General features: G+C 30.9%; 1 protein-coding gene across 1 annotated transcript; it reads left to right on the forward strand.

The window, feature by feature from the left end:
* The first annotated feature begins 476 nt into the window (after window positions 1-476).
* On the forward strand, window positions 477-11149 carry LOC109862545 (citron Rho-interacting kinase-like). The gene is made up of 13 exons (XM_020442612.1): window positions 477-677; window positions 794-1036; window positions 1246-1490; window positions 1654-2100; window positions 2178-2310; window positions 2501-3021; window positions 5386-6861; window positions 6998-7435; window positions 7515-7867; window positions 7939-8102; window positions 8190-8369; window positions 10440-10695; window positions 10803-11149. The coding sequence occupies exons 2-13, from the start codon at window positions 850-852 to the stop codon at window positions 10909-10911; spliced, it is 4509 nt and encodes a 1502-aa protein (XP_020298201.1). The 5' UTR covers window positions 477-677; window positions 794-849; the 3' UTR covers window positions 10912-11149.
* The last annotated feature ends 772 nt before the right edge of the window (window positions 11150-11921 follow it).

Consider the following 11921-nt stretch of genomic DNA (forward strand, 5'->3'; position numbering starts at 1 on the left):
TTTTTTTTCACTATTTTCACTTCTTTCATTAGTTTCATTAGTTCCAATTCCTGTATTTCCTGCATTTCCTGCATTAGTTCGTTCCATCTTGCTTAACTGAACACAGCCTAGTGCAGTATAGAAATCTGTGTTTTTAGTACAGAGGAGTGCACCGTATCGTTCCGGTCTAAGGGAAGGTTTTCTCTGAAATTTCTCTTCTGGTTGCTTCTACTACCGCGCGCCGTATTTTTTCGATCTCCGCCAGCGGCCCGAGATTGAAGAAAAACGGCGCGCGGTAGTAGGGACAGTCGGAGGAGAAATTTCCGAGAAATACTTCTCCTGGAGCGGAACGATATGGTGCACTCTTCTGTACTCGCGATAAATTTTGGAACATAGCTTTTGTTCATAGGTCTGTTCTTTTTACCTGAACTAGTGCGGTCAGTTCAGGTAAAAAGAACAGACCTCGTATCGCGCACTCTACTGTCACAACCAACGTATTAAATTCAAATCCGACGCACGAAGCTGATTGTGACCGTTAGAAGTCACAACGCAGTAGTTTACATCACTCATAATACGCTAAGTTTTTAGTATAAAATTATTGTTATGATTAATAACGCGCGATAAAAGTGAATAAATCCAGTGATTCAAATACAAGTTTGAGTGTTTATTCCAGTGATAAATTCTCATCATTTATAAAAGTAGTGTATTTTAAGCTGCAAACACAAGATTCATTATAAAAACACTTTGCTGCTGAGCTGTTTCGCTGAGATGTAAAGAACATGTAAAACTAATACTGTTTTTTCTAATTTTCCAGGCTATTTAAGGTATGTATTTGTATACTATTAAAGAGGTTCAAAAGTGCAAAGAAGCATGGATCTAGAAAAGGGAGAAAAATTATGCCATGAGCAATACAAGAAAATATTGAAGACCTGTGACAAGTTTTCAAGTAAATCCAAGCACTTCTTTGATCCAAATGAAAAAGACAAAAAGATGACAGTTCTTGAGAAAGAACTTATATGTGCAAAATCGGAATTGGCAAACATTAAGAGAACATTAGGTATAATAGGATTAAGTAAATTTATATACTGAGAATAAACTTATACTTAGCAGTAAATTGGTCTTAAAAAATATGAAATAAACTTATAAGGTTTATGATTGATTTAATTTGATTGATTTTAACACATGAGATATACATTAGTTAGTGTAAAGTTTATACATGTATGTATCTTTATACATATATCCTTTATATAAATATCCTTGGACTAGAATTAGAACGGCAGGAAAGACAAGATTCAGAAACACGTGCACTTAAATTAATAAGAGAAGATAAACGCAAGAGAGAGAATGCAGAAAAGACTAAAGTTGAGCAACTAAACAAGCATATTGAATCACAAACTAAAAAGATTACAGAACTGTGTGCAACTAATTGTGAGTTAAGCTCACGTTTGCAAAGAACAGAATGTGAATTGCAAACTGCAAATGCAGAATTAGAGAAATTACGTATATTTCAAGTAAGTAATAATTTAATATATATTATTTTATGATTACTTAAATAATAATACAGAATAATATATATATATATATATAATTTTTGTATAATAACAATACTTGTTTAATAATATATACATATATAGTAATATATTACTAACCTTTTCTATAATAATATGTAACTAGACACAATATAAGGAATCCTTGGCAAAAACACGTGAGTTAAATAGACAAAGTATTCATGGTGTTGAAGTTAAGCTAGAAGAAATAGCTGCTCGTGCTCATAATCAGTTGGCTGATTTAAGAGCAAAATTAGATTTTGAAACAGCAAAGAATAAAGATCTTGAGAGTAAATTACGAGATGAGCAAGATTTAAATCATTGTCGAGAGTCACGATTGAATGTTGCTCTAGAGCTTGCTCAGACTGAATTAAAAGACTGTCAGGAACAATTACATACTTTACAAGCTACATTACCAGCGAGAGATGCTGAGATAGAAGCTTTACGCAAGCAACTTCAAGACAGAACAAAACAGATAGATGATTTAAGGACATCAGAACAGATGCTCACAAATCTGCAAGAACAATTAGAAAGAATAAATCTTGAAAACGAACAGTTAAAACAGCAATTGCAGGTAATTATCTGAACTTGAAAAATGATTAGAATAAAATTAGAATAAAATTTGTGTTGAACTTATTGTCTTTTTTAAAGGTGACAAAATTAGAATTAAATGAGACTATAGTAGATTTGGAGCAAAGAGAAACACTTGCTGAAAATCTAGAACAAGTAACACAAGATAAGGCTGTATTGCAAAAAAGATTACAAGATTCTTTAAAGAAAGAAGGTAAGCAATGTTAAAGAAAAACTATGTTACTAAATATTCTGTATTATTTAGTTATCTTTTTGTATTATTTTATGTGTTAATTTGAATCTATTAGCATTTAAGTGATTTTTTCAATTTTTTTCGATTATATACGAAGCCATCCTCTCTCAGTCTTGATTATATTTTTTATTATTTTGTAATTTAATTGTAGAAGAACAGTTACGCAAAGTTTGCAATTTGGAAGAACTATTAAAACGATTAGAATATAGAATTACAAAACTGGAGGCAGAGAAGGCTAGTCTTCTGAAGAAAGAATTAGATGAAGGACAAGGATCAACTCATACAGTTTTTGAAGAAACAAATACAGACATACATTGGCCAGAAAAAGTAGAAAAACTAAATCAGCAAGTTGAAGCTTTACAGGAAGAATTAACAGTTGAAAAACAAATAGCAAAGCAGGCTCGATTAAATCTATGGAAGAAAGAAAAAGAGTTATCAGATGCTAATTTGGATAAACGTATAGCTATAAGAGAGACTAAGAGAGTTGAAGATAGGATCAAAATGCTGCAAGAAGAAAAACAAAAATTACAAGAAAAATTAAGCAACAAAACAAAAGAAGAAGAAGAAAATTCTAAAAAGCTGTTGAAAGAATTGGATATCGCGAAAATATCATTGAACAATATTACAAAAGAGGCATCTAGAAATAAAATGCAAGCAGATTCAGCACAAAAGGTATGTATTATATACATAATTATATAATTATTTTTCTTTTTTTATATTTATTTTATTTAAAACATTTTCTTATTAAAAACGTTTCTGTACATCTTATTTAACTCTTCGTCGTAGACTAAGTCTTCCAGACCTACTCAAAAATTGCGCATCGACATTTATAGAAAAAATAAGTATTTTTTAAACGTTTTTATCTTCGAAACTACTGGAAATTTTTTCAATCTTTTTTTATCGACGCAGAATTGTTTAAACTCTTGATTCGAAAAAATTTTAAATAAATATTGATTTTTTGCGAAGATATTTGATCTTAAAGCCTCACGGACTGTCTACCTAGTTCTCGTAGGTGTTTTTTAGGTTTACAGTCCAAAGAGGTTAAACTTATTGTAATATATTATTCTAATTTAAATAAATAAAACTTTTTGTAATTTTTTACATGTGTTCTTTATAGTAATAATATTAGTAAAAATTTGAGACAGTTAAGAAAACTGTCAATAAATATAGAGAAAAATGGTTCTGATAATTAAAACTTAAGAATTTGAAAAAGATCAAATAGAGCTAAACGTTGGTAATATAATTCGTAAAAATAATTAATTCTAAATATAATTCCAAAAATATAAATATTAAGCAAACGTTTTAGATTTTTTTAGGTTCTTTTTAATTTGAAAAATACATATAACATGCATCGCAAAATCTTAATAATTGTTGAACTATAAATTGAAAAAAAAAAAAATTGTTTAGAGACGTCTAAGTGAAAAATTCTCCATAATTAAAAACCAATATAAAAAAATCACGGCAAAAAGAAGTGCAGATGGGAATATATTTATATTTTGACTTTTTTGACTACCGATTGTATCTTGACAGTCTTCTTGACAGACTGTTCAATTAATGGAGTTATTTCCATTTAAACAGTTTTGCCATAATGTTGCTATTGAGAATTTTTTTTTAATTATCTTTAACGTCCGAATAACTTTTTACTTCAAATTTTGGCAACTATTGGTTTTGCAATGCGTATTATATATTATTAGTCAATAAGAAACTAAAGAAAGTTTCAAAATCTTTGCAATTGCGGCAATATTTGTGATTATAGTTATTTCAGTATTACTTAAAGATTTCTATCATTATTATCAAGGTTTGGTTCTTATTAGAACCATTTGCAAAATTTCTTAATAATATACATATTAACTAATCAAATTTTAAATCAGACAAATATTTGCACTTTAATAACGATTAATGATCTGTGAATCTATCTTTGAGTCTCATTTATTTTTATATGGAAGCAATTAATTTTGCTGTAGGGTCAATTTTGTTCCACTTTTAATAATACATATTTTAGTTTTTTTATATTATATTATATTTTTAGTTATATTATATTATAGTTTTTTATATTGTAGTTTTTTAATATGTCTGTTTCATTTATTTATGACGGGCACTTCGCGTTTGGATCATAAATCAGGAATATAGGAATGTATGTAGCTGCTTCGACATGTTATCAAAGTAATTCTATTCTATCATTTTTCGCAATATATTTAGAGTTGTTATTTTATTGGAAGATAACCGAAAAGCCAGATTTAATTTCTATACATTGTTGTATAAATTATTTTTTAAGATATTCAAATACACTTGTTGATCCACACATATTGCACTTGATAAATTGTAAAGTTACTTTTGTAGCTCATACATCCTTAGGTGAAAACATGCTATCATCATTACAATTTATTACTAGATAAAGACAAATAAATAAAGTTCAAGCTATAACAAATAGTAAAAATAATAAAAATAAATATCATTATTAACCCTTACAAAAAAGAACTACTGCCGATTACATATAAATAGAGTCAGTAATATAAATATTACTGACAATCACATAAGATTATTATTAGGTATTACAGGAATCACTGAGAATATTACTGGCAATTACACAGAATGCCAGTAATTTTTTCATACCACTGCCGCAATATATTACTGCCAGTAGTTCTTTTTCGTAAGGGAAGTATTCTTTTAAAATTTGTGCAGCTTAAAAAATTCTAATCTACTGTACTTAAACTTATTGACCGACTATACATGTACCAGTTTTATTAATAATGTCTTCTCAGATAAAATTACGCTAAGTTTTGAGAAGTAAAATCCAGGTAATTTATGTGCATCATATGTAAATATTTGCTGCATAAGTGTAAATTCTTGTAAGAAGCAACATGCAATGTAAATAAAATATATTTACGATGCACGAATATTCCGTCAGAATATGCATAGATTTTATGAGCTTGTGTGTATGAGCAGACTTGTGCGATTTAATTTTATGCGAAAGAAGACATTTATTAGAACCGAGTGTATATTATTTTTAATTCTTATATATTTCATGTTTCTTAGGCGTTGATCCAGGCTAATAAGCAGATTGAAGAACTTCAATCTTCAAGTGCGTCATTACGTAGGGAACTGGATGCAGTTCGTAAGCAAATACGATCAAATCAAGAACGCGTCGATAGTTTGAGTGCTGAGAATAGATGTTTAACACAAAAAATTGCTAAATATTGCGAAGAAAAGACTGAACTTGAGTCAAAAATCGCAAAATTAGAACAGGATATTAAAGGTCACGAATTAAATACTGCGCTTTTAAAAGAGACTTGTACAGTATTGGAGGAACAGTTGACAGATTACGAGAGATTAACAAGTGATCACGAAACGCGTGAAAATATATTAATACAAGATAAAATGAAGCTGCAAAAAGATTTAGAAGCAGCTGAAATAAAAGTGCGTGAGGCTCGTATAGCGCAAGACGAAGAGAAAATGCGGCGGATAGTTGCTGAGCGTAACATCGAGCAACTAGAATCGGAAACAAGCGATATAGAAACTGAAAGAAATAGCCTTATCGTTCAAAGAAATCAATACAAGAAACTCATTCAAGAGCTCAGCATGCAAGTAGAAGAGCTGACTACGAAGTGTGACGAGTTGGAATTCGAGTTCTCGGAAATGAGTTGTGCTTTAGAATCTGCTAAAAAAGAATCGATACTCGTGAAAGAAGAAAGCAGCGAATATTTGACGAGAATACACGACTTGAAAGAAGCAAATTTCAAGCTTATATCGGATTTGCAAATTAGCATAGATCAAGGCCAAGAATTGAGATTAAGAATAACAGAATTAGAGAACATTGTCGATGAAATGAGACATTTCTATCAGGAGAGAGAAGTGAAAGCCGAAGGTACTCGGCAACAGCAGACTAAATTGATCGATTACTTACAATTAAAATTAGAAGAATGTAGTAAGAAGAAGAAAACTGTATGCGACAAAATCCTTGGTACGAAACAAAAAGAGAATATACCGCCTGTAGGTGCAGCCATGCCTGTAGGATATCGCGAATTAGAAAATCAACTTGCTAAAGAACGCGCGAAAGTAAAAACATTAACAGATCAGTTATTAATCGAGAAAGCGAAGATTATCTCCGCGTCCGCACCTACATCTCCCACATTAGAACGCGAAAGCAAGAAAATGAAAGATATGACGGAGATCAGCAATTCATTAATTAGGCAATTGTCTCCACAAAAAATAGGACACAACATTCCACATAAATTCAACGTCGAATTGCCTATGCGTGCTGGAAAATGTGCGGCGTGTCTAGAAGTCGTACAATTTGGAAAACGCGCCGCAATTTGTAGCGAGTGTCAAATTATAACACATTTAGAATGCGCGATGTCTGTACCTGCAAATTGTGGTCTACCAAGTAATTACTCCAACTTTTACTATCACAAAGCATGTAGAGACAGCAACGAAAGCTTATCGTCAATTGGAGATAGTGTTCAAACATTGGCGATAGATCAGCCAGATAATCCGAATCAGCCAGATAATACGGTAATAACAGTAATAAATTTTTATTTCTTTTTTTATTTTCATGTATAATTTGTACTCTTTAAATTAGATCGTGATATCTTGAAGTCCCATCACTTTCCGCGACAGATGATAGTTGTACATATATCTTATGTTTTAGAATCACCAAAGTAGTTCTTGTAATGAAAACAAAGTTTCTATGGAGGGATGGGTAAAAGTTCCCGGTAAGTCAAAATCATGTTGGGAAAGAAAATATCTGAAATTAGAAGGAACTTGTTTGTCTATCTATGAGCATCAGCCGTCTCCAGAGATGACACCACTTACTCGTTTGCATTTAATTGAGAACAATGGGTGCAATATTTCTGACACGGTGCAACATACTGATGTGTTGGGAACAACAAAATCTGATTTACCGTTCATCTTTAGAATAAAATCGAACTCCATAAATATTTGCCAGCCTTCATCCAGTTTGGATGTCATGGCTCTGAGTCAGATCGATAAAAAGAACTGGCTTAAGGCTTTAGATGCTGTTACTTATCAAAGTTTATATTCTATGCCAAAAAAGTATCAAATTGTACTTAGATTAGAAAAGCATCAGGTAAAAGACAATTTATTAAAATAAAATAAACATGAGTATTTTTGTAATGTTAAGGCGTATTATATACATTTGTTTTCAGTTGGATTTAAACTGTGTTGTGAATCTGGACACGGAAGATGTGCTTTTGTTAGGTGCAAAAGAAGGTCTCTTTTCGTATTGTCCTTCTAAATCTCAAACGCTCACTACAATACGTGGTGTTAAACAAATATATCAGCTTTCACTACATTCTCACTTAGATCTAGCTTTAATGATAGCTGGTGAATACAGAGAATTAGTGTACTGTAACTTAAAGCTACTTAAAAATAATGCTTTAGCTGCTGACTGTTCTAAACCAGCAATCAGTACAAAAAGCGTGTTATCTGCTCCTGATAGTTGCCATCTTTATCAATTAGAAGGCGAAATATTGTGTGTTGCCACTGCATCTCATGTAATGTATGTAAATTTTTTAAATATAGTGCGCGTATTGAATTTTATATAAATTATTTTTTACATTATTTATGTAGGTTACTTAAATGGAAAATTGGAGAAGATTTCGAAGAAAATTTTGTCAGGCTTCACCAATTTAAAACTGAAGAACCTTGCAGTTGTGCCATATTTACATCCAATTTCCTCATTATAGGATGTCAAAAGTTTTTCCAAATCGATTTAAAAACTTATAATATAGTTGGTGAGAAAACATTAAATATATATTACATGCGACTCAAAGCTTTTTTATGTTTTTAACAATGACAATATGTTTTTATGCATAATGTAGAATTTTCTGATGACGAAGCTAAAGTTGGTATATTTCCTATTTGCATTTTAAATATCTCGAACACACGTGATACGACTGAACTTTTACTGTGTTATAATGAATTTGGTGTATTTGTAAACGAAAATGGCAGAAAAACTCGTGCTATTAAGCCAGTATGGAATCATTTACCTTTTGCTTTTGGTATGTATCATTTATTTTATGCAATTAAATACGTTAAATATACAAAACAATCACATAAAATATGACAGTAATTCCTCGCCAATTGTCTTCGGTTCCGCGAGCGGACCGATATCGAGGAAGGTATTGTTCCGAAAATTGCCGGTTGTTATGGCTAGTCTACAATGAAGGTAGTAAGGCTGTAGGAATAGAGAGTAAACTATTTTTCGGTGAAGAAACGATGGGAATAACGAAATGGACAATTCCCATTTCGCACTGCCTACTGCCTTACTGTTAGCCAATAAAAAACGCGTGTCAAAAAACGCGAAATAATTACTTGTATAGACAAAAATGAAATGACTCCAAGAACCTTATTTCTTACTCTATACTACCTACTTCCATTGTAGACGGCCCTTTATCTCTGATTGGCTCGACCACGGCGGAGTCATCCCGACTAATTCGCGCGAAGCCTCTAGGAATAGCGAAGCATTTCTAGGAATTAGTGGGGATGACTTTTTCGGTACTGAGAGAAAAATGCGAACAGTTAGCGAGGAACTATTGTATGTAGGAAACTATAAAATATAAAACTATAAAAGGTTACAATATAAAATATAAAGGTTATAATATAATAATCATTTAGAATATATTCCAAACAAAATATACAAAGTATTTTTTTCTAAACTATAAAAATAGCAAGCAAATTCTTCGTGTAATTTTTAAGTAGCTTATCAGAGCATTTGAAAGAGAGAATAACATTATGCCAATGTCTGAAGGAATGTGAATGTTAATAAAAAGTGTTTTCTTTATTTTTTCTTACTAAAGTGAGATATATAAACAGTTTAACATTTTTTTCAATAACTGCCTTGCAATGAAACAATAGTAATATAAAATATTTTTTTTATTTTTACATTTTTTACATTTTTGAAAAAGTATAACAAAAAATTGTTTATTTCAAAATAATAAAATGGAATTAAAAAAAATTAAAAGTGTTTATTATCATTTTATTCATATATAGATGATAATTGTTCACAATGTTGTCTACACACTGTCATACATTTGTTAATACAATAAGAACTAAATAATTATAAAAACTATAAATTAGAATTTTTTTTTACTTTGAGTGTTTAATTTTATTAATTTTTCAATACATATTAATGAAATGTGATATATTTACCATAAGTTAATCGTTCACAGTATAGAGAAACGTTTTCGAGTTTAGCTTTTTTTAGCCTTTTTGTCTATCCAAATCAACAAGATATTTGAAAATATAACATTAGATTGAACGCAAATAAACAAGATTATGAAAGAAATTAATTTTCTATCATACTCATATGAGTAATTTTCTGTTATGCTCTTTGAATCATTATTTAAGTACTGTTATTATTTATACTTGTTACAAATTATTATTTAAAATTTGAACAAACTAAACGCTGAAATCAAAAGCATGATCTATCGATTCAAACTAAAAATAACGGCTAGGAAAGACATAACTGCTAAACTGATTTTTATTTGTGTGTGTGTGTGTGTGTATGCGTGCGTGCGTGCGTGCGTGTGTGTGTGTGTGTGAATTGCGGTTTATTTTTTCTAAGGTTTGTTCTCCTCTTGCATCTTTTCACAAATACAAAAAAAATTTGCTCGCTATCTTTTATGGTTTTAGAGAAAACATCTTGAAATACATTATGTTCTATGTGATATGTGTATATCTTGTATTTAATATTATTTAAGACTTCTGTTGCAACTATGTTCGAATTATAATGTTAAAAGCGAAAAAATATGTGAAGTTTTGTCTTGTTTGCGAGAAAGTTTTGCATTTCTCAAGTTGTTGCGACTGATCCTAAAAGTCGAGGATACACAAAACCATGTCCCTGATTTCAATCATTTTCGTTGTTTAAATAAAAAAAGATATTTATATCTAAAAAATATACTTTACAAATATATTTTATTAGTGAAAACTGAACTTGTGTGAAAATATTTTTTTATTTTCACAAAGTAAGTTGCAGTAACTATTTTCTCGCTTTTGACATCCAAGATGGTTACAGGAAATAATACAGGAAATAATATAATAAAGAGTCTTATCAAGTCATTTTATTTCAGCATTCTGCAAGCCATATTTGTTTATTATTCATTTTTCATCTGTCGAGATTGTAAAACTTGATGCAGACACGTATAATTCGTCAGATAAAAATCCTATACGTATTTTAATCGAACTGTTTAGTCCACGTTACCTTGGTACAAGTAGCTCAAAAGGAATTTATGTGGCGACTACAAATTCTTATCTTGAATTACTAAAAATAGATGGTTCTTCTAACATGTCAGGATTGTATGGCAGTTTATCAAGTCTGGACACATTGTATGTCATATATCTTATCTTCTTTAACATACTCAAATTTACTTAGAAATACGCGCACGCGCGTATCTCTAAATTAATAATATGTAAATATGTATATTTTTTTACAGAGGTCAAACAGATGAAAGTAGTTCAGAATTTAGTTTCACATCAAGCTTAATGGAAGCTTTAGATGGAGCAGGAAAGAAAGTACACTTTGCCGGAGTGCATAAATATTGAAACTATATATAATATTTAAGTTAATTTTTGAAATATTTCTTAGCCTTTTAGAAGCTAAAGTTATAAAAGTAACATATGTATAAAAATGTTTATATAAATGTAATTATGAAGACCATATTTAACTTTTATTGTGTCAAATAAAAAATTTAAATTAACTACTATTTAAAGGCTACTTGTCGTATATTGGTTTTTATGGTAAATATATAGAATAGGGGAGCCCCCTCCGATCGGCTACTCGTTCACATATATTGTAAATATGACCTTCCTGAGTACGTTTCTAAAAATTTTAGTCGTCGCTCATTGTTTATAAAAAAGTTATGATCAAAAAAAGTTTCATAAATAAATCTTTTTTCCCGACATGTACATTTTTTGTGTGTTGAAAGCATGTAGGCAGGGGAGGCTGCGCTCCCCTGCAGGTGAAGGGGCTTCGCCCCTCCCCCCTGATCTTCCCTGCTCCCCCCTCGAAAAAAAATAGCAAACGACTTCTGATTAAGTGTCGTTAAAAATCACGTACATACTATCGACATGAAGCTGTAATCAGAAGTCGTTTTCTATTTTTTTTCGAGAGGGGAGAAGGGGCGAAGCCCCTCCACCTGCGGAGGGCGCAGCCCCCCTGCCTACATGCCTACAACGAAGAAACGAAAACAAATCGTATAGCGATTCAATCCATAAATATGTTGTGTGTAACACATATTTTTACATAAATACATCTCATTTAATGTAGTGGATATATTGCACTCATTATGTCGAAAAAGACATCAATTCTAGTATCAAAATTACACATTGAGCGAAAAGGTGATTACGAACGAAGAAATCAAAACAAAACAGAAACTTTTTATGCTACATATACACACATTGGCTGCGTTCAGCAGAACTCAGCGCTTAGCAAGCGCTTTGCGCTACGCTTCCAGCAGCTTTAATGTCCTGCTGAACGCTCTTGTGTGTGACAGTTCTACGTACACCCAGGTAAATTAGGTATAGGTATACAACATAAATATAAATTATATTTT

The sequence above is a fragment of the Pseudomyrmex gracilis genome, unplaced genomic scaffold (assembly GCF_002006095.1).
Source record: "Pseudomyrmex gracilis isolate BER0280 unplaced genomic scaffold, ASM200609v1 scaffold_1950, whole genome shotgun sequence".
NCBI lineage: Eukaryota > Metazoa > Arthropoda > Insecta > Hymenoptera > Formicidae > Pseudomyrmex > Pseudomyrmex gracilis.